Genomic DNA, 24,528 nt, shown 5'->3' on the forward strand with positions numbered 1-24,528 from the left:
ATTTCACATCGGCTATATTAGTAGAATTCCTTAAATTCCCCGAGTCCTAACCCATTCCAAGGATTACTACCGATCAAGTCTTAACTGCTCTTTCCAAAGCCAAAAATACCGTATCCATGAGCTCCAGTAATATTCTTGAATGCCTTATTACTAATCTCAGATATGTCTTAATAGAGCTTCCCCCATACATTTTCAGATTAAACCTCTGCTGGTTATGTTCCTAAAGCATGAAAAACAGCTATTGTGATGCCCTTACATAAAGACATCCCTACCTCTGACACTAGTAACTACATTTCAATTAACCTAATTACTCTAGTTTGCAAAACCATGGAACACATTTTTATATATATAACTTTATAAACTTGCGTATTGTAGATGTTATTGCTCTACAGCCTGTCCGGTTTGGCTTTGCCAATAATAGGCCTTATGTACTTACCTTAATAAGCTTCTTTGGAAGGGACATTGAAGCTTTGGATAGCACCTGTGCAGTTTGTGTTGTATATCTCAATCTGGCTAAGGCCTTTGACACAATATTCCTTATTTTTATTTTCAACTTCTATGACCTTCAAACCAATAAGTTAGACGTATAGCTAACTAAATTTGCTGCTGACTGCAGGCTGTTCATTCACCTTCCAGTACCTCTTCACTGTACTTTGGTCTTGAATTTTCAGATAACTATTGTACAGAAAATAGATTAGCCTGAAATCTAACAATTGGAAAACAAAGCTGTTCTGCAGCCTCTTTTATTTACTACACCTTTACTAAAGTAACAGTGCTGCAAACATCTGTACTAAGAATTTAAATCTTTTAACAACAGATATATACAGGACATGTTGGCATGATAGCTTCGTCTCCCAGTGCATACCCCACTTCTGAAGTAAACTATTGAAGAGCGTAACCCCCCACCCCCAAACATTAATGTGAGCCTTGGTATATATTTAGTTTTGCTCTCCAGGAATCAGGAAGTGCCATATAACAGTGAGTGATGGCAAGGCATTAATGGTCATTAGTCAGATCTGCCTTCTAGACCTTAATAGGTTCATAGGTTCATAGGTTCATAGGTTTATACTAGGCTATCTGCCCTAAGGCATTTATAAGCCTAGCCCAAATTTTTGTGGCTTACGCCACCCCTTATATGAAAAAATACTGTGCCCATTAGTTTGTTGTGCCTCTGTCCAGCAGTGACACAGAGATGATTCCCGGGGTAAACCTACGATTTCCCATCCACAGGTCAAGATTTCTCTTGAACAGAGCCAGCGAGGTGCTCTGCCTCACATGGACCGGGATTTTATTCCACAGCATAGGGAGTCTCTGAGTGATAAATCTATCCCTCCAGCACGTCCTATTTATATCCGTGCTAAGGTTTAAGTCGCTTGCTCTAGTGGTTTTGGTGGATTTGGATTTTTTGAGGTGGAGCATGTCCATTAATTCCGGGTTGGACATGGCCTTGTATGTCAGGCACATGTCACCTCTGAGCAGACGGTATGCGACTGAATAGAGCTGGAGTTTCTTCAATCTGGCAGCATATGACAGATTTTGGAGTCCCTTTATCCTTTTGGTGAGGAACTTTTGGGGTCTCTCCAATTGCCGCAGATGTCGGGTGAGATGCATCCCGAATGGGGCATTGTACTCGATCATTGGTCTGATAAGTGAAGAGTACAGGGAACAATGACCTCACTAGATCTGGATGTGAATCCCTTCATGATCAGGTGGGCAATGTAGAAGGTCTTTCTAACCACTTTAGCAACGTGAGTGTCAAAAGAAAGGCCACTGTCAACCTGGGTCCCCAGGTCCCTGATAACCTCTTCTGTGCTTAGTGGATTGCCACCTATATGGTAGCTTGGGGTTACCTTGTTTTTCCAGAAGGGTATGACTATACATTTTTGGCGTTTAACTTCAGGCCGTGGCTCTGGCACCAGCTATCTGTTTCCGTGAGTCCCTTCTGAAGGATATCCGTGTCCGATGCACTTTCCACTATGGCCCAGTTTGCAGTCGTCTGCAAACTTTGTCAGCCAAAGTCCTCCCATGTTGGCCTGTACTTCTGAGAAGTAGATGCCGAACAATAGGGGTCCAAGGACTGAGCCCTGTGGGACACCACTTGTGACCGGCTTGGAGTCTGACATAGCGCCAGCAACTCTAACCCTGTGGGTTCTGTCCTTAAGCCAGTTTGCAACCCATCTTGTGACATATGGGTTTACATTTAAGCTGGTATGTTTTTCTACAATACCCGAGTGGGGTATTGTGTCGAAAGCCTTTGCAAGGTCAAGGTAGGCTGTATGGACTGCCTTTCCCTCATCAATGGCCTTGGTGACTGTTTCGAAGAAGTCGACCAAGTTCAAAAGGCATGATCTTCCCTTGACGAAGCCAAACTGGGTCGGGTCCAATGTCTGCAAGTCTCCTATATCTTTGTTTATGAGCTCCATTATGATCCTCTCCATAGCTTTGCAGACTAGACTTGTTAAGCTTATGGGGCGGTAATTACCTGGGTCCGTAGAGGCACCGCCTTTGTGGAGTGGGACCACAGTTGCCATATGCCACTCCTTGGGCACGTATCCTGTGGTAAGGCTGAGATTAAACAGCTGCCTTATGTGCAGGTTTAATTCCTCATTTAGCTCGTGTAGCACACAGCCGGGGACACCATCCGGTCCCATTGATGCTGTGTTTTTAGCTTTAGAGAGAGCAGCTTTCACCTGCGCATTTGAGATGTCTGGGAGGCTACACTCTGCTGGGATAGTTATCTCTCCTTTAGGGGGGGAGAGGGGGGTGAAGTTTGCACTGAACCTGTCTGCCAGTATGTTGGCAATGTCTGTGGGTTCAGTGATTTTGTATCATTTTGGACTAATTCTGAGCATATCTGGGAGTTTCCACCCAGGTTCCTAACATAGCTGAAAAAGGCCTTATAATTGTCCTTTGAATCCATGGCAATTTTTCTCTCAAAATTGGCCTTAGTTGATTTTATGAGTGCTCGTATTTTTTTACTAATAATGATCAGGGGTGACTTCTCTTTTATGGATTTTGTTCTATCATGTAATAGCTTTCTCCTCTTATTGTAAAGTTTGTTAATGGCTGGGGTCCACCAGACTGGACGTTTGCCCTTTGTGGAAAGAGTCTTGGTTTCATTTGGGATTGCCTGATCCATGCAGTCCTGGAGGTGTAGAAGGCATTTGTAAGGGCTTCCGCAGCTTGGGTTGTGGTTTCCACTGGCTCAGGGGCCTTGAAGGATACCACACCAGTCTTGAGTAGTGTGAAGTTTGCTTTAGAGAAGTTCTTCACTGTGGTCTTATTTGTTTGGGGTGGGAGCGGGATGTGGATTTCCAGTGAGATTAGTTTATGATCAGATCTCACCAATGAGGGATATACTTCCGGTGTGGAGCATTTTGTCCCCATGTTTGTGATAATGAGATCTAGTATATTTTCTCCTCTCGTGGGAACAGTGACTAGCTGTTCCATGGCATTTGAATTTATGAACTCCAGGAACCGTTGGGCTAGAAAGTTAGGGCTTGAGTAATGTTCCCAGTCTATATTCGGGTAGTTGAAGTCACCCAATATGATGGTGTTTGGAGATACATTTATACCCTCCAGTGTCTTCAGGAAGGCTGTGTGGGGTTCCTGAGTTTGAGAGGGTGGCCTGTAGCATGCTACAATTTGTAGAGCAGTTTTGCCTATGGTTAGTTGCACCTGGATGGTTTCCGAAGCTTTGTGCGTTGCCACCAACCTGGAGGTGTGGGTATCCTTTATGAATATGGATACACCCCCTCCTTTTGTGGTGTGGTCCGGGTTTTGGGGCCGGAACGCACGATATGAGGTAAAACCTAATAGTGCCGTGCAGGAGCCTTGAACCAGGTTTCAGTTACAGCACAGACATCGATGTTCTCCATACTGAGAAGGGCCTCGAGTGCGTGCATTTTGAGATTTGGACTTCTGGCATTGAGCAGCATTACCCTCAGTTTCTTCCCATTTTTGTTTTTTAGGGTGGTAGGTTTAGAATTTGAGCCTTGCCTAAAAAAGGCACTATGGGGGTGGCAAGAGCCTTAGCCAATATCCGGAATCCCAGGGGTGACAGGTGCAAGCCGTCCCTTGCGAAGCAGCGTGGCTTGTCAAGCATGTCATCCCAGGCAGACAGACACTGGATCCCCTTTGAATGACACCAGACATTAAGCCAATTGTTAAAGCTGATCATCTTGTCTCTATATTGTGGCATCATTCTTGGTGAAGGAAGGATACTGCTCAGGGTCAGGGTCATACCTGCCTGGGCTACATAATCACAGAGCTCCTTTATGTCTCTTTTCATGTAGTCCAGGGAGGTACGTCTCAGGTCGTTCACACCAGCATGGACAATGACTGTGTCATATTTGTACTTGCCGTGGAGTGACCCGAGTGCTTGTGTTATGTGGCGGATTCTAGCGCCCGATAGGCAGCTTACTGTGACCCTCTCCTTGTTCAGCCTGGTGAGTGTGACGTCAGTGTGTCTGACACTGGAGTCACCTATGACAAGTATGTTTGGTGTTGTATTTGGCCTTAAGGGCTGTGACTGCTTTGCACACTGCTTTTGTGGTTTATGTGTTGCTTGTGGGGTGTCTTGAGGTAGCAGTTGTTTGGGTGTCTGCTTTGGAGGCCTCTGCTGTTTAGGTAAATTTTTACTCAGAGCCTCCGAGTATGTCTTTGTGTGTTTATGTGTTTGATTCAGTGGTGTGGTAGCATTATGTGAGGCTGGTTTTGTGGTGTGTGTAGTTGCCTTCTCCTCCTGTCTGGTCTTGCCAGTCCTGAGTTGAGAGAGCTCAGCCTCCAGTTTGGCTAAATAGCTGCATCTCTCGCAAGTATTTGTGTTATGTGGGAGGAGGAGAGGGTTGTCTGTGTACATGAGGCAGTTATAACATTGCCTCAAGATTCCCAGATTCACCAGCTGGACCGGAGAGGAGATTGACAACTGACCTTTGGACATGCTAGAATAATATTGGGAATTCCTTAATAATTGAAAACAAGGGCCAGTGGGGAGTGAGGGTGTAGTGCTTTTAATTTTTAGTGCTGACTTATATAATTGCTTTAGTGAGCAAGTGCCAGGTAACTTGAGTGCAATGTGTTACAAGTAACTAAATGCAAAAATGACAAACAGTAACTTTCTTTCAAGTGAAACAAGGAAATAAGTACAGTAAGCAATGCAGATATCACTAGTGATCCACAGAAGCGCTGAGAAGCCGCGTATTAGGTGGAATTAGCTTCCAGGGAAATAACAAGCAAATAAACAACAAGCATATAAACAAAGCTAGATTCAGCAGGCCTGGATCTAGTCTATGCTAGAGCAAACAAGGTGCACCAATTTCAGTAAGATACAGTTCAAATATTCAGGCACTATAAACCTTTAACCAGAAATTCCCAGCTCAGAAGGGCAGAGTCCAGCCTCTTCTCCCACAAGAGTGCAGACTACGAACCTTCTTAATGTAAAATAACTGGCCTGAAGCCCAAGTGCCTAAACCAGAACTAATACACTTGGACACTGGGCTGTCAATCAGCAGTTCCAAACTTAGAAGGATGAAAGCTATCTGTCCTGCCACCACAGTGCTTGCCACAAACCTTCCTAATGTAAAACAACTGGTCTGAAGCCCAAGTGCTTAATCCAAAAGACTTAGAATGATAGCTACACTTTAATCAAGTTACAACCAAGCAGTAATAAATACAATTGAATACTTTAGAGAATGTCTGGATTAGTGCTCAAGTTACACAAACAAAGCTAGATCCAGCAGGCCCGAATCCAGTCTATGCCACAGCAAACAAGGCACACCAACTTCAGTAAGAAGCAGTTCAGATATGCATGCACTATAAGCCTTTAACCAGAAATTCCCAGCTCAGAAGGGCAAAGTCCAGCCTCTCCTCCCACAAGAGTGCAGACCACGAACCCTCTTAATGTAAAATAACTGGCCTGAAAGCCCAAGTGCTTAAACCAGAATTAATACACTTTTAGAATAACAGACACTGAGCCCTCAATCAGCAGTTCCCAACCTAGAAGGATGTCAGCTACCAGTTCTGCCACAACAGTGGAGACCACAAACCCTCTCAGTGCAAAACAACTGGTCCGAAGCCCAAGTGTTTAAACCAAAAGGCTTAGAATGAGTTACACCAAGCAGTAATAAATACAATTGAGTAATTTTAAGATGATGCAAAAGTAAAATGAAGTAGGTAGAAACACAAGTACAGTAAAAGCAGATGAAATTTTTTTTTTTTTAATCTGAACAAGTGCTGAGATCAAAGAAACAGATTTGAGTGCTGAAACTAGAAAACTGGCTAGTTATAAGAAAAAAAACAAGCTAGAAGGCTTCCCTCAAACACAGAAAGGCTTGGGGGCTCAGAAGCCTACAAATAGTCTATACCACTTAACAGGAAAGGCAGGAAATAAGCTTAATTTTTTTGTCTGTTTTCCAGATGCGCTCTTTGTACACAGTAGGAGTGCCTGAAATCAGAATATGATCTCACTGCACTCAGTTGAGTGAGCAAATGAGATGGGCCCAGAGACAGGCTGAGGGGCGGGCAGTTTCAAGGCCACTAAGATTAACACCAAAACAAAAACAGGGAGGGTGGGTGGGAATAACTGAAGAGCAGAATAACTGCCACTTCAGTTAAATATTCCTTCAACACAGTTTAAATCAAATTAAATACTGTATTTTTTTAAAAAAAGTGCAGATAAAGGTACTTAAATTCTCTTATACGTCCAGTTGAATATAACCAAGTTCTTAGCTGGCCAAAGCTGGGGTTTTTAAGCAGAAAATATTTCACAATGCACCACTTAAAAAGGCAAGGACAGGAAATCAAATAATGTGGCTACCCCCACACCTGTAATTACTAGCAAATAACAAAATTCAGCAAACACTAGCTTCAGTTCAAGTTACTGAAGAGCAGAATAACTGCCACTTCAGTTAAATATTCCTTCAACACAGTTTAAATCAAATTAAATACTGTATTTTTTTTAAAAAGTGCAGATAAAGGTACTTAAATTGTCTTATACGTCCAGTTGAATATAACCAAGTTCTTAGCTGGCCAAAGCTGAGGTTTTTAAGCAGAAAATATTTCACAATGCACCACTTAAATAGGCAAGGACAGGAAATCAAATAATGTGGCTACCCCCACACCTGTAATTACTAGCAAATAACAAAATTCAGCAAACACTAGCTTCAGTTCAAGTTACTGAAGAGCAGAATAACTGCCACTTCAGTTAAATATTCCTTCAGCACAGTTTAAATCAAATTAAATACTGTATTTTTTTTTTTAAAAAGTGCAGATAAAGGTACTTAATTTCTCTTATACGTCCAGTTGAATATAACCAAGTTCTTAGCCGGCCAAAGCTGAGGTTTTTAAGCAGAAAATATTTCACAATGCACCACTTAAATAGGCAAGGACAGGAAATCAAAGAATGTGGCTACCCCCACACCTGTAATTGCTAGCAAATAACAAAATTCAGCAAACATTAGCTTCAGTTCAAGTTACTGAAGAGCAGAATAACTGCCACTTCAGTTAAATATTCCTTCAACACAGTTTAAATCAAATTAAATACTGTATTTTTTTTAAAAAAGTGCAGATAAAGGTACTTAAATTCTCTTATACGTCCAGTTGAATATAACCAAGTTCTTAGCCGGCCAAAGCTGAGGTTTTTAAGTATTTTTAAGTATGAAATTGAGTTGCTATATATGCAGCTGGAATATCCTTCTCATGTTTTCTTGAAGGCATGAGATGAAAAGGTCAGTGGTGATGTTTTAATAAAGTGTTAACTGTATGACATTGCCATTTTATTGTCATAGTCAAGAACTGAAAGGCATGTACATGTGAGCAGGAATGCTCCCTCACATAATTTTTTAAGTTAATTTAGCTGATGGTATATTTGTTGCACCCTAAAACTGTTCACATAGGTAAACATTTTGGTGGCAACTCCCAAGGACCAAAAAAAAATGCGTAAACAGTAATGGCCCCCTTCCCTTTTACTTAAGTCAATTTGGCTGATAGTATACATGTTGCCTTTATTTAATTTGGTTACAATGGTAATTTTTGTGTGTGTTTTATTTCTATTTTAATATGCAGTCTTGTTCATGTAGTGTTTTTCTATTGTGATCTGTCTCTTAGTATGTGCAAAGCAGTGCAAAAAGGCACTCATCTGTCTAAACAAAACAAATTAGAGAGCTGGTCAAATCTGCCAAAGCAAACTATGAGGCAAAGATATCCTCTTGGGTGAAAGATAACCATAATGCTTTTTTAATTATATTGTAACCATAGGGGAAATGCTCAGCAATGTGCCAAGTTAATCATGAATGGGCAACACATACACCAAGCCTGAAACTATAGCAAACCTCTGCTGGCCAACAAGTTCAGTTCAGACTTCTTTCCCACCATCACCTCCTACCACACCCAAAGAAATACCTGCAACCATCCCCCTTTTGGTCATTATGAGAGAACAGGTCCTTATTGTACTCACTAAAGCCAAAAACACAGCCTTGATGGGTCCAGACAACATTCCAAGGAGCTTCTTGAATAGCTTAAAACAGAATCTATCAAGGCCACTAGAAACCTTCTTTAACTAAAGCTTTCTGGATGGACTTTGTCCCATAGGAATGGAAGACTTTAACAGTCGTCCCTCTGCACAGGGTGGGCCCAACAACTGACCCAAGAAACTACAGACCCATAAGCTTGACCAGTCTTATTTGCAAGGCCATGGAGAGAATTATCATGGACCTGATCAGTAACAACATAGGAACTCTCCAAACACTGAACCAGACCCAGTTTTGCTTTGTCAAAGGGAGGTCTTGCCTGCTCAGTCGGGTGGATTTCTTTGAGAAAGTCACCAGGGCCATGGATGAGAGTAAAATGGTACACACCACTTATCTAGACCTGGCCAAATCTTTCAACACAATCCCCCACTCGGGAGTCACAGATAAACTTACTGAGTTAGGGATAAACCCCTACATCATCAGATGGATAGCCAACTGACTTACTGACAGGGCACATTGTGAATCCACCTCCAATAAGAAACTTGTTGCTAGTGGTGTCCCACCATGCTCAGTGTTGAGACCCCTCCTCTTTGGTGTATACTTCTCTGAAGTGAAGGCCAATGTCGGGGGCCTCTGGCTCACCAAGTTCTCCAATGTTTGTAAGTTGGGAGTAGTTTTTGAATTCTCAAATGATGTTGACATTCTACAGACAGGCCTAAAGATGACAAACGATTGATGCCAAAACCATAGTCTGAGACTAATTGCTAAAAAATGTATAATCATGTCCTTCAGTAAGTCAGATATCCCTGTAAATTGTAATATTGATAGCAGACTCCTAAAAGTAGACCCAGTGGTAAAGGACCTAGGAACACAGATAGATAGTAACCTAAACTTTAACCACCAAGTAGGTATGGTAGTGAGGAAATCATTCTGTGTGGCTCAACTTATAAGTAAAGACATGGCTTCAAGATCAAAGGAAGTCATAGTGTAATTGTACTCAGCCCTCATCAGGCCAATGATCAAGTGCAGTGCTCAGAAAATACACAAAGTCTAACTCCACTCATAGGTTTATAGGTTGTTACTAGGCTATCGGCCCTAGGGCCTATACAAGCCTAGCCATAACAATTCCCTAGCTATTTCTTCCCACAGTGTTTACTTCCCTGGACCCCTGTCTAGCAGGGCGAATGACATGATCCCCATGGTGAATTTCCTATCTCCCATCCAATCATCAAGGTTCCTTTTGAAGAGGGCCAAAAAGGCGCTCTTCTTGACATGTATGGGCAGTCTATTCCAGAGTTTGGGGAGTCTCTTGGTCAGGAACCTATCCCTCCAGCATGTTTTGTTCATTGTGATGACAAGGTTTAGATCCCTGGAGCATGTGTGTCTGAGGGATTGGGATTTCTTTAAGTGTACCATGCCCAACAGCTCTGGGTTTGACATGGCCTTGTTTGTTAAGCAGAGATAGTCTCTGAGTAGACGATATGCAACAGAGTATAGGTGGATTTTTTTTTTAGATGGTCAGCATAGGGCATCTGCTTTAGGCCTGTGATTCTTTTAGTGAGGTATTTCTGTGGCCTTTCCAGTCATTGCAGATGTCTTGAGAGGTACATACCAAATGGGGCGATGTATTCTATAATGGGTCTAATGAGGGATGCGTACAGTGGGACAATAGCCTCCTTTTTTCTGGATGAAAAGCCTTTAGTGGTGAGGTGTGCCACATAGAAGGATTTCCTGACTTTTGTGGTGATGTGGTTATCGAAGGTGAGACCACTGTCCACCTGTGTCCCTAAGTCTCTTATTACACTTTTGGTGTTTAGTGTACTGCCACCTATGTGATAATTCACGGGTACATGTTTTTTTCCCAAAGGTGATAATAATACATTTCTTGGCATTGAGCTTGAGCCCATGGCTCTGGCACCAAGCATCTGTTTCTGTAAGGCCATTTTGTAGAATATCCACATCATTTGGGGATTCAATAATGGCTCCCAGTTTGCAGTCATCTGCAAACTTTGTTAGCCAGAGTCCCTTAGTGTTGGCCTGTACTTCAAAGTAGTAGATGCCAAACAAGAGCGGTCCCAGGACTGAACCCTGAGGTACTCCACTTGTCACTTGTCTGGAGATGGATTTGGAGTCTGCTACTTTTACAGTGTGGGTTCTGTCAGTAAGCCAGTTGGCAACCCATCGAGTGAAGTAGGGATTAATGCCCAGCTTAGTAAGTTTTATCTATGATTCCAGAGTGGGGGATGGTATTGAAGGCCTTGGCGAGGTTCAGATAGGCTGTGTGGACCACCTTACCCTTGTCCATGGCTCTGGAGACTGATTCGAAGAAGTCAATCAAGTTCAGGAGACAAAAGTGGCCCTTCACGAACCCAAACTGCATGGGGTCCAGTGTTTGAAGGTTGCCAATGTCTTTGTTTATAAGTTCCATGATAATACATTCCATGGCCTTGCAGATCAGGTGCGTCAGACTGATGGGGCTGTAGTTCCCAGGATCCAAGGTGGATCCCCCCTTGTGTAGTGGGATAACTGTAGCTGAGGGCCACTCAGTGGGCATGAAGCCTGAGGTGAGGCTATGATTAAACATGGCACTTAGGAGAGGTGCCAGTTCATTTTGTAGTTCATGTAGTACACAGACTGGGATGTCATCTGGTCCCTTGGAAGCTGCGATTCACCCCTGATGAAAATGTCACATGTTTGCAAGAAAAATTTTACGAGGGTTACGTGTTCCATGGACCTGAACCTTATTTGTGACTGTATCAGAACTTTCTGGAGAGACAGTTTCATATCCCAAAGGCTACCTTGTCTGTGGAATAAACTTCCCATTTTTCATAAAGCAAAGCCCGCCTGTCCTTGTTTTCAAAAATAATTTAGATAAATGGGTGAGAAACTGTAAATTTACTCCTGGGGTACTCCCCCATGTCCCTTATGGAAAGAGGCAGCCTGTTAAATGACTCAGGGCTCCAAAACCCAAAGACTGACCACCCTTTTACTACCCCATTCCATATCTGGGGAAATAAGATGTAATATTATCATATTCTGGTTATTACTGGCTAAGCTTATAAATGGTCTTGTACCACTAGCCTGGTAATTGTGTATGAACTTGTACGTAATTTGACTCTTTTCTTGCTATGCTGATGGATTTTGCTTCAAGTTCCTGTCCCTGTTTACAGTTCTTGAGTTTCTGTTTGCAAAGTTTATGCTCTCAGTTTCTTCAGGAGAGAGTTATTGTTAGAAGTAGTAGTAGTAATATTTTGGATATTTTTTGTGTTCTGGATCAGTTAATGTACTTAAATGTGTATATTTTGTCTTTTATTACTGTACAATGTGTTTAATTTGTGCTATAGTCCCAAATCTTTATTTTTTATGCTGATTTGGCAATGTATTTGAATCATGGATATGCTTGTCTGGTGTCTTGAGTATTTTTTTTTTGTTTGTTTATTTGGAGTATTTCTATGTTTGGCAGTTTTTCCCTGTTAAATAACTTTTCAAGATGGTGGCAGTTTGTTGGATTTTGAAGTGTATGAGGGATTAAAAATCTTGAGTAGTGAATGTGATGTCCAATTGGCCTGCACTAACTTTTCGCTTTTGCATGTTACAGAGTTGATTCACAGGTAGTTAGAAATTTGTTTGGTCATTTTTCGTTGCCCATTTTATAAACGTTTATAAATTACAGAGCATCAGACATTATTACAGATTTCTGTTTCCAAATACAACTGTGCATTGTGGAGAGCTATCTGTCTTCAGACCAAAGTTTATTTTTTTATTTTTTATTTTTTTGAGAGCCAGAATAGAATGTCAGATGTATTTCACAACGTGTAATATTTGTGTTCATTGGTATTGCAATGTGAAATACTTGTTAACACTGCACAAACACGAGCATCAAACAACAGTAGGGGATGCTGTAAACCCAGAAAGTTGTTCTCTTTTACTTCCTGTAAAAATATATACATTATTTGACAATGTAAATCATATGTAAATCATGCTACTTTGAAAGCATGGAAGCCTTAGTTCGTGTTGTATGACAGTGGTAAAGTATCATTTAGCATCTTGTTTTATGTTTTTGTGAATTAACAACTGAAAAAATAATCTTGACCCCATCGGGTTTAGCCAGCTGGGCCTTGCAAAATGCCCTGTAAGGTTTTCTTCCTGCTTGTTACGTTACTAATAATAACTGTAGATACCATTGTTTTTCCATCTAAATGTTGTTTTGATTAGTTAATTCAAACTATTTGTGACCTGAAGGACTTTAACACAACAGGCCAAAATTGTAAGAACTTAAGGAAGCCATTATTGATACACTTGTTACTTCAGTAATGCTCTCCATCCATCTTATCTTTGCCGTCAACCCCATTTAAATACTTATGTACTACTAATAATAGAGCAGTATGTGTGTTTGAGGATGTTTAATATTAAACAGAAAATGTGTCCAGTACTTGCTGTCCAGTCAAGCTCATTTGTACCATTGCTTGCAGAATTTAGAAATTTAAAGAGAAAGTTTGGAATAGACTAGGACCAGGTGAAGTCAAAAGGTATGTAACATGTTAGTGACACCCAGATTGTTTAAGTATGCTATAAAAGTATTTTCACTAAGCTGTTTTAAACATGAAACAGAATATTTCCCATGTACTAGTTTAAGTACACAATAAACTATAAGCAGACATATCTTGATTGTAGGGATCTCTTGCACAGTAGCATTTCTGATTAACTAGAGTTCACCTCAGGCTGATTTACACTGAACGGCCCAGCTATCAAAGCTCTGTATCTGCACTTCATGGACTGGTGTCTGCTCCACACAGGAGACATCAGACTGATACCAGGTAGAAACAGGAGAGCATTATGTGCTGTGTTCAGTTCTTACTGCTGTGATCAAGGTCTTTACCCATTAGTATGCAGTAAGCCAGTGAATTTTCTGTCCGAGCCAAGTGCCTACATCTTTGTAAAGCTTAGATTGTCTTTTTGGCGAATTACTGATGCTTTGAAGTAATTACTGTAATTGCATTCTGAAGTTGATTATGTCCCCAGAAAAAGTTACCAACAAGAATGCTTATGTTACACAGGTCACACTGAAGGGATTCTACCTTCAGTGCCTTTGTCTGGGAGACGTTCATCATGTAGGCAAGTATAGAGAGCATTCCTCTTTTTGAAGGAAACAGATAAAGAGTGAAAATGCAAAAGACCTTTTTTTGAAGCACCAGAAGTTAATCTTCCTAGCGTAGGGGATACCTACCCCTTGATTTTGGTAGGAACAATCTCTGTTGTTGGACCCAAGAAGCTAAAAAGTCACAATAAAATGGAAAAGCCCAGGAAAATGATAGCCAGGGAAGCAGGCACTGGCCTTAGAGACCCCTTTAGTTCTTCTATCTGAGCACTCCTTTTCCAAAGTATTCCTATCAGCTGTAGAACATCATCTGTTGAAGCCTTTTTGGAGGCTGACAGCAGGTTAATGCGTTCTCAATGACCAGGCTTCAGTCATTAGTTAGTTGTGTTACAACTGGATGTTCAGGTATCTGCTGTAGTCCAGCAGGTGGTGCAGATCCAAGAGGAAGAAATGGAGAATGTTCTTAGATTTTTATTGAATGGACATATGACATTTTAGCATCTGTTTCATCTAGGCCAACTCCTTCCCTGGACTTGCAGGCTGCATAGATTTGAGGCCGGGTGTTGACCTTGGGATTCCTCCTCCTTCCCAAAGTCTTTATCAGACATTTTTGTCTAGTGAAAGTTAACTGAAGGGCATGTTTCCCCTTGGCAAAGATTAGCAGAGCCCAGCATCTCTGGTACTTTATCCCCTGGTAAAAAAGTAAGAATTCAATAGCACGAGCCTTTATCCTCCTTGTACTTTAGAAAGCAAAGTGACCGGGACCTAATTTGTACTTCACAGATTCCCTAACCCTCGGGTATGAACTGACAACAAAGGGTCACTCTCTTCATGCCCGGTACCTGAAGACATCTTTGTAGAGAGGCTTAACCTGATGAAGGAGCATTTTAAGTGCAGGTGTCATTGGAAGTGTTGGACTCCCACAAGAGGTAATTAGAGCCGTTGAGCATAGATGACCCCAGAACCACTAAAATTTCGCCAGTATCTCAGATGTTTCATGTGGAGCCAGACCCATGGCCTCCACTACCTAGAAAACCTGAATGCTTTTATAAACTGAAGGAAGGATCTAAATATTCATACACAACCCCCATTGTTAACCCAGTGGTCATCTCACTTGACATGAGAAGAGACTCCAAACTGGAGCCTGCCAATAATAACTTGCCTATTGAACAGGAAAGTAGACTCTTTTTTTTTTTTTTTTTATTTTGGCAAGAAAGTGTACATCTCCACAACTTTTAGAATTAGAACTATAAATTGCAAAGCCCATATGCTGCAGTAGCAAGGGATATTTGAAAATATTTGGACTCCACTCCGTTCTTAGACCGAGTCCTACAAAGCTCATCTAAACCTTCCATAAGATAAGCAAAGTAAAACGCCTGTCTGCTGTGGTGTAATCCCAGTAATGCAATTGCTGGGGCTGCAGGTACAGGTACTTTCTTAAGGAGGTATGCCTGGCTCAGTATTTAGCCCCAACACGAGGATGTCAGGGGCCATATTTTTAATGCATGTCTGGATAAGTATTTGCTCAGAAACAAAACCTCACATGAGACATTCCGAAAGCTTGAAGAAAAAGGGCAGAAAGACCATCTACACTTTAGAGCAGTTTTGTCACCCCAGCAAAGTAGTACCATAACAAGGATAGCAGTCACCCAGTACAGTCCCTAGATTGGGGACAACTGAGAAAGAGCTATAGCTTCTTAAGTGATTCACAGGACTGCATTCACACCCTATTGACAACTACTGCTCTCCCACCCTACCAGCTTGTGCCAGGGACAGCCACCTCTTTCATCCCACATGAATTACAGTACTGCCCTAGACCAAAAATATAATAATGATTTTATTACCAGGCAATGTTCTTTCTACAGCATGCAAACTAGAGCTGGCCAGTTCAAACAGAAAAAAAATGTTAATCTTTCAAGGAGGACGGTGGGGATTTAAAAAAAAAATTCAAACTTTTGCAGAGAATAGTGAGAGAGGAAGAAGAGGCAGTGGTCCTCCTCCTCACCTGGATCCTCCCCCATTCATGAGTGTATAGCTGACCCCCCCCCCACGGTCCCCCTTCCCATCTAGTGGACAGAAGACTATGGTTTTTCAGGGGTCAGTAATTTGTCCTTACCTTAGATGTCTGGGTGAAAAAGCTTTTAGCTACTGCATACAAGATACAGTCTGAAAGCTTTCTGTTTTTCTTGAGTGCAGTCATCTGCACAGCAAGTGGCCTTGGGTCTAGTGATAAAACACATTTGGCCTGCAGAGCCATAAAGAGGGTATTGCCAGCAGGAGAAAGTACAGGCTTTTATTCGAGACTTTTTTTTTTTTTTCTTTTCTTTTCTTTAGTATCAAGAAAATGTGGCTCTTGGAGTCATGTTCTAGAACGTTCTGCTTTAAACAGATTTCTAGGGTTTAAGATATTCAGATATTCAGACGTGTTAAATCTTTTGGGTCTTTTTACCACTGTTGATACATCACATGTTGATGGTAGCTTTGGATGTTAAATATGCCTGCCTTCTAATGCTTCAGAGATGCATTGATTCCTGGCAGGCACTGCCACCTCCAGTTTGGATCCTTGCCATTTGGACTTCCGTCTACTCCCAGGGTGTTCACCAAATGCTTACTTCCTGTTTTTGCTCATCTCAGACTCAATGGTGTACACATACAGGCCTGGTCCCACCATCAACTTCAGGCAAACCTGAATTTGACCATCTTACCAATTTAAAGCTCTCCATAATCTCGAAGTAAAAATCAAGCTGGTCTTCTCCCACCAGAATCAGCATCATTCTGGGTTGTTTTTGGACACCTGAATGAGCAGAATGGTACTTCCCCTAGACAAGGTCTCTCTCCTAGGGTTCGTGTTCCTAGCCTTTGTAAAGAGTCCAAGCTTTTCAGCCTGGGAAAGTTCTCAGCACCTTAGGATGCATGTTAACATAATCTTTATGGTTCCCATGGCAAAGCTTCTTATTTCCTTGGTTTCTAAAAATGTTTGGATTCAGCACCTAGCCTCTGGGCATGACTCTGTTTTTTGACTCTCTGATTCCTTCTCCACAGAGAACCCATATGGTGGGCAAACTATATCTCATATAACCTGTGGAAGCACTTCTCCCTCATGCAGAGGTGCCAAACTGTGACTACCAGTGCTTCAGACCTAACCAGAGGTGTCCAGATTAGCAGATCAGGTTCCAATGGAAATGAGACCATGGCATACAAAAACAGCACATCAGACTCAGAGATGCTGGCACTGACTTACGACCTGCAGCTTTCAAAGGTGTTTGGAGTCTCCTACCCCTACAGTTGTGATAAACAGCTCACCTTTCATGTGGCACATCAGCAAACAAGGAGGTACTAACTCCTGTCAGCTCTGCAGATGACTGTGGTTGCATGGAAAGCATGGAAAGCAGCTCTGTAGTACAGGTTTGCCCTAAAGATGATCTCTGCATTCAGACCTAGGTGATTTGTGCATTCTCATTCCACTGGAAGAAGTGGCTGCTCTCTTCTTTCCTACCTGCACTGCTGATTCCTAAAATCATGGTAAAAGTCAGGGAAGTTTGTGCAAAGATAATTTACTAGCCCCATCTAGCTCGGGCAGTCTTGATTCTCCCTCCTGCTTTAATACAAAATGGGAGAGTTGATGATACTTCTTATGCACTGCACCTTTCTAATGCAACTCAAGGGTATCCTAGTGCATTGCAGTCTCACATGTCTCTTAAATTAGCAGGAAAATTATAGGTCCCCAATTCCAGACTTGGGAGACTTTTGCCCCGGAAGATCTTTACATTCTGAAAGAGTCCTGGAGGGCCACCACTAGAAAATCATGCCTAGGCAGATGAAAAGGGTTCTTCTTAAGGTGCATTAATCTTCAGACAATCTCTGCACAACATATTCCCAAATACCCAAGTACCCTTTTTAAGGCAGTTCTTGCATACATGTCAGTGAAGTTCTGCTTGTCTGCTGTCTCAGCATGCATTCACATCAATCTCGTGCTTTCTTTGGTTACCAGCAGCCAAATTCTTTCTGAAGGAGGGCTACTGTAACTCATGCTACCTAGACAGTCAGTGGCCATTTTTATGGAATTTGAACTTTGTTCTGGAGAAGCTTATGTTTCCCATTTTGAGACCACAGATTGTCCATTTAAGGTTTTAGCATGACAGACCATTTTTATGACAACTATCACATCTGCTCAAATTATATATGCACTGCAGCCTTTGATAGCACTTACACCTTACACTGTCCTCCAATTCCAGTTTAAGCACTGTATGTATCCAAGCATGAACAAATGCAACAAAAAATAGTTTGTTGTTGAATGATCGTGATTTTATATGTTTTAAGAACACGTTTAAAACCTGCAGTTGTAGATATTTCCTGAAGCCAGTTTAGAAGATGGTTCCATTGTGTAGGGCCTTGATAACTAAAACAGTGAAAGCCAGAGGAGTCCAGATTGTAAAGTGGAAAGAATGAGCCCTACATTGAACATTTTTATGATTGCTCTGCTAGTAGAAGTGCAAAGTAGTGAGGACTCTTCTGCTTTCAATTCATAAAATCAACAATTTTGATGTGTGCCTGTTCAACTAGACTTTAGACTGTATAAATACAAAGTAGCATTAGACCATGGAACACTGATGTATGACTTAGGCGACACGTGACTGGAGGATTGCCTGACCTTAGTTTAATGACTTCTCCAAAAGGTGACCTTTACAGTCCTGGTTAAAGAAAAGCAGCATTTTTCTTTACTTGTGTTTCATTGTGGAGAGCAAAGAATCACTAGGTAGTTATGTAATTCATACTCTCCAGGTGACTGCAGACAGGATTCTGTAGGGTGTTGCTTATATGCATATTATTGTGCAGTGAGAGTGAATTACTGAATCAAACCATACACATCAGGTGAATGTGTGTTATAGAGCACAGCAGTTACTGTTACTTTTGTCCACAAACTTTTAGGATTCTCAGATTATATCTTTCTGTTTTTCTTCACCTTTAGGATGTAAAAGCTCAGCGAAGTGTCCCATTAATTGGCTTTGAGGTCACAGCACCAGATAGTGGAGAGAAGATTGAAAGACGCCAGTATATCTTCAAAATTAGCCAGTCTCATTTGACCTTGTATTTTAGCACCGAGACTGAAGAGCTGCAGAAGCGCTGGACGCATATCTTATCTCTTGCAGGACGTGGCGAACACTATAACTCCACCTCCTCAATACTAGAGGCTGATGAAGAGGTGGAAAGTGCAGAAACTTTGGACAAAGCAGCCATCAGGAACACATAATGGCCCAAAGAGTGAAGGTGCGCCTAGAGATTTATCTTAGAAGCTTATCCCCTTGTCCTGTGACCCTGACCTGGACTATACTGGCGCTCATACCTTGGTTGGCCCATTTAAGAAGTGTACTGTGGACATTTCAACCCAGTGGATTTATTACTTGAACTCCTCAAGGGCACTTTCTATCTCTGGCTTTGTATTGTTTATTATTATTATTACTGTTCTTATTTAGCAGTGATTTGTGGTTTCTTCACACTTCATTCAATGTTTGTGTGTATATAGGAAAAGCCATCATTAAAGAGACATTGGGTGGGATTCAGAAGGAATGCCTTACGGTTTGAATTCTAGGCTACATTGGCTTACACATGCCTTAAGAAGCAAGTCAGTAAAACATCTTAGAATGGAGACATCACAAATAGTTATTCATTAGTCAGGCATGCCTTGCATGTCATCTGACCCCTGGTCAGCAGCAGTCTGTTGCCCCCAGCAGCCTGACATAAAAGTGACATTATGCTGGGGGTATCACTTAGTGAGCTGCTCAGGGTAAGGCTGGGTAAGCCTTTTTTATTTACTGTAATTTACTAAATGCATAAGAAGTTGTAATATTTGCCAAAGGTTGCATGAGGCAGCTGTGGCAGCCATAATAGATCAGCAGAGTAAATGCACAAAACTGTACATGTTTGTGCAGTGATTAGCTGCCTAACCAGCAGCCTAATGTTATCTGTACTGTTTTGCAGATCAGATATTGAGCCACAGATGGGGAGTGGGATGCCAAATACAGAACAGCTTGTTGCATGCTGCTTACGCTTTATGGCCAGCAAATTCTAAATTTTAGTCAGCCATTTTTAATTGTGCTTAGACACTTCTACCCTTAGTGACTAAGTGCAGCATTCTCTGAATCTCACCCAGTATCCTTTGTGTAGTCAAATTGTATATATATTTAATTTCTGGTTTTACAGGTAGAGCACCACACCATTTAGGCTGAAACATCATCACTTCTTCATGCAGGAAAACACGTTTACATTAGCATAGCGAGAATTTAGCAGCAAAGTGGGTTTTCCAGGGAACTCTACTTAACATAACTGTCATCGTCTTTTCTTAAAAAGTAGAGTTTTTGTCATTTTTCACATACTACAAGTCTAGTAATTCTTATATGTCAGAAAATTTCAAGTTTCACTTTAAAACTGAGTAACACCAGGGAGTTATTACTGTGTGTTGTATGTACTTCTTGCCACAATGTTTTAGTGAAATACGTGGTCAGATTTTGCATTTAATGATGTCACACTTTGTGGGAAGCTGTATGTTTAAAATTAGCTTCTGTCCTTGTGAGAGCACTAAAATCAGTACACCGTTTATCCCAAGACTTGATGCTAACTGGTTAGCGACACAAACAGCCAGCGTGTTTTATGAATTTTGGAGTCGTTTCCACAATGATTAAGTATCTAACAATGGTAATCACCTAGGCTATGACCACTAAATGTCCAAAACTTTAAGTTTGCAAATGTTAACAAGAATGTGGGGACACTGAAAACCTCACCCACTTCCTTTTTTTTCTTACTAGACAGTTAAGAGATGCTAACAGTGAGCAGTCACCTGTGTTCCTCTCAGAAATGCTCAGTGTAGTACCGTGCAGTATTAACACGACTGTCATCGTGTGTACTTGCTGTTTCTTTGGTACTGCAGCCTAACAGCTCTGTCATCTGTAATATGAAGCAGAGCAGTCTGTGATTTGAATCAGAGCAATCTGAGATTGATGAGGCCAAGGCTGTGCTGGATCATTTCCCCTATAGCAGTAGTAAATATATGACTCGTGGAAATATTAATCGTGACAATAGTAAACCCCCCCATAAGTGCATCCAATCTGAGCTTGTTTGTACTTTATACCCAGTTTTGATCACAGAATCCAAGATTATGAGCACTGAAATATGAGCTTACCAGCACAGTGCATAGTGTATGCAATGTTCACAGAAGTTACTGATTGTGTAGAGTGGAAATCCCAGGAATTGGCAGCAATAAAGCAGAGCTACTTCAGTAACTTCATTATTCTCTTATACCTCTCCCACAGAGACTTTATGTACTCTAATTTAGAAAATGTCTGCCCGTATTTTATATGTTGTATATTTATCAACTGGGTAAGCCTCATTGGATATGGGTTCCTTTTCAGAGGTGACCTAAGGGTGATGTCTGCTCAAATGACTTCTTCAAAGTTGCACAGTAGCCAAATGAAGGTGGAAGGAATCGAGCTCTGTACCCCCAAATACAGATAGCAAACTTGTTAACAGGTCCAGGCCTTAAGCCACTGTGCTAATTGCCATTCTTCAGTGCCTTGATATGCACACACACACACACACATACATTCCCATTCTCAGTAGTAAATTTGTTCCATTTAATTATGTTGTAGATATTTTCTTTCCAGAAGCCTGGCACTATGCAGGACATTTGCTATCACTTGCAGCATGTCAATGATTTTGATTTCTGTAGGTTTTGCTGCAGGAACACAGCTGCTGTGCAGTGTATTGTACAAGTAGTGCCAGGTAGAAAATTTGTCAGCCTGGGTAATCCAGAAGTATATTTTCATCTAGGTGTGATGCAGAATTACTAAAAATGCACTCTTCTTCATAAGTAGCATTTTGTACTTTTTAAATCTGTATTTCAACTATACTGGATTGTTTCATACTAGCTTGAAGTACTGAGGATTGTCTTTTAATGTTGTAAGCTGTCTGTTGACACACTGGGACTAATGAGGGGAAAACTTAGCAGTCCTTATTAAAGGATACCACTGTCCCTTAATAGGATTTCTTTTAATTGCCAGTCATCAATGATATATGAACAGAGCTAAGCCATAACTAATATGTTATACATAATCAATAGCTTCTCCCTCCACCCAGAAAAAAAAGCATGTCTGTTGTTGCTTCGTTTGGGACCATTGTCTCGAGTACTTAAAAGGCTGGTACTGCAAGACTGACTTTGGGGAACATTATGTAGCTAGTGACAGGTATGTCACTTAATTTACTTCATAGAAGGGCCATCCTCCTAGCTAGCGGTCTTAGTTGGAGTGTCAAGTGACTGTTTTGTAAGCCTATTCACATTTACACATACCAGCATTTTAAATGTTTTTTATTGAATGTAATTATACTTGAACAATAAGACAGGAAACTGCAAAAAAAGTGAAATTTTATTTGAGTATCTTGCATTAAAGTTTATAAAAATGTTATGCCATCAACCCTTCTTAAACCCCCCTCCTTCCTCATGCTGGAGAAACTATTTACTTCCTGTGTCTCCAGACTAACATCCAGTTCACAATTAGAAAACTGATAAGTACCACCATTGAGAGAGAAAAGCTTCATTGAATAGAAGTAATTGGTTCCTAACTGATAATATACTTTTTTTGTTATGATACTGTTTGTACATAGCAGCTTTATAAATGTATTTGCCTGTATATCTGACTTTTGCTAAGATAGGCAATGGCTTCCACTTGAGCCTGAATTGGATAAAATGTCACTTAATTTGAAGGGGGTGATGGATATTTTTCTGGAACTGAAGGATAAACTCCCCTCCCCAAGTCATACTGCTGTAGATTGAAAACTCCTCGTGTATTTCAGTCCTTATGTAGTTAGTACTGCGCATAGTCTTTCTAAACTCTATTTTTGATTCAAACCTGAAAAATTAACTTTTCAAGTTTGATGTAAAGTTTTGTGTGATTTATCAAATTACTTATGAATTCTCAGTTTTCAAGCACTGGATTGTGTTACCATCTTGTGATAAAATGAGTGTAGCAGGCATGTATAGTGCCAAGAACAGCCCACTTTTAAAGCATGGTTATGATGTGTGTCCCACTAGGTAGCCTAGACGCTGTTTGCTCTTTTTGAAATGGTCAGTGTAGTGCATCTGTCTGGACCAGCATCATGCTCTAACCACACTGTCACCAACATATTTGCTGCCCTGTTCCAGCCATGCTATGTTATCAGGACTTCTCATACTGTTTATGTTTGTAGGTTCTTAGCAGGCAAATGATCTGTGAGGGTCTTGAGATGCCTTGCCTTACATTCCCATGGTAGTTTTTATCCCTTATATTTTGCATACAAATAACTCAGAGATGGGTAGAGCAAGGGTATGTCGGGACATTTACCTCTAAGTAGGTCATTGTAAGTAACCTGATTAAGGTCACTGCCATCAAGGTTCCTTATCTGTTCCTAAAAGACCCATCCCAGATATATTTTCTTCCTCATTAAATTGAGTTAGTAGTAATTAATTTTCGTTTTTAGCTGTAGTCTTGAAGGATAGGATTAAGACCCAGTATTTAATTTAGATATTTCTAAACAACCAAATAAAGTATTACTGTAGCCTAGTGGCTTGCAGAGCACATATCCTTACAGGTTACCAACTTGCAACATAAGCATGATAGCTTAAGATTAATGTATCCAGGTGAGACCCACTGAATTGTGCAGCAGGCATAAGAGTCGTAGCCAAAGATGAATGAACAGCATCTGATGTGAGATGCGTCACTTTTGTAGTTTTTCCTCTGTTTATATTATAATCCTTTCTGGCTGTGGCAATGGTGACTGCTCTCCTCCCCTTTATCAGGAATGCTAGGGTATGCATCCTTAAATGTTTTTTTGGGCATTTGGATGGTCATCGCTAACTTTTTTTTTTTTTTTTTTTTATTATTTATAACTAACCTCTCCACTTGTCACAGGTGCTACTGTACTAGGAAGATACTGACACTTTAGTGACCTAAAGAAAATGTATAATCCTTCAACAGTAACAGTATCCTGTACTGTTGTGTCAGGCAGGTAATAAAAATGTTATTTTTAAAATGAAAGAAATGTGTTATACTTTACAGAAGATGAACACGAGAGATGAATGAAATGCAACAGAATTTCCTGTTTCTTACAAAAGGATGAATTCACAATTGTTTTTATCACAGTATTTTTACCAGAAGAAATAAAGGGAATTGCATTATTTCCCACTTAACTGTCCATCAGTGTGACATCAAAGATGTGCTGCTATCTTGGCAAAGGAGAAAACTATATCCACCATGACTATACCAGCAAAAGAAGCACTTTTACTGCAGTTTGAAAAGGCATCAGCTGTACTTTTCTATACAAGAGACAATGCATGACTTAAAAATGGATATTGATGCCCTACCCACTGGGTATGAATGCTTTTGGCTTTTGACAACAGGAATTCTTAGGAGATGCAGTATTTTCTCAGCAGGAGGATCCTGATTTTGTAGCCCATTAATGATAGGTGGCTTAAGCTAATCAAATATAAAATTGCTCTAGCCCCATCTTTATGATCAGTGTTGTAAAAAATGACATAAAATACATGATGGGCTCATATTTCTTGTATCCACAGTTAAGAATTCCAGCTGAAACTGGGACCTTTCTTCTTCCAGTTATGCAAGTTATCTGTATTAATTATATGTTTAATTATTAATGTGTTATTTGACTTATTATTAGTGGCTGGCCACTGGGCATATCCCTCTAAATGGATATCCCATTTTATTTGTGCAAATCTGGTTTTATAGTTTGTTTAATGTCCTGTTTTTCATTTTATTATTTTTTTTTTAAGAAAATATAGTTTATTGCCTGGCTAACATTTACAAAAGAGTTGTGTGTTTTCCTTCCCTTCTGGATATCCATTTCTTCATGCAATTCCTTTGATTCTGTGCTGGATTTCCTTCACAGCATTTCCATTCTCCATTGCTTTGAGGTTTC

The 24,528-nt window shown here is 40.8% G+C and overlaps 1 protein-coding gene across 1 annotated transcript in view; it reads left to right on the top strand.

The window, feature by feature from the left end:
- FGD1 (FYVE, RhoGEF and PH domain containing 1) overlaps positions 1-24,247 on the top strand; it is an 854,635-nt gene extending 830,388 nt beyond the window's left edge. Inside the window, exon 18 of the mRNA XM_044089056.1 lies at positions 18,536-24,247. Coding sequence (XP_043944991.1) covers positions 18,536-18,817 — 282 coding nt within the window. The 3' untranslated portion in view covers positions 18,818-24,247. The remainder of the gene's footprint in view (positions 1-18,535) is intronic.
- The last annotated feature ends 281 nt before the right edge of the window (positions 24,248-24,528 follow it).

Source organism: Protopterus annectens, chromosome 12.part0, assembly GCF_019279795.1.
Source record: "Protopterus annectens isolate FY-2018-M chromosome 12.part0, PAN1.0, whole genome shotgun sequence".
NCBI classification, from domain to species: Eukaryota; Metazoa; Chordata; order Ceratodontiformes; family Protopteridae; genus Protopterus; species Protopterus annectens.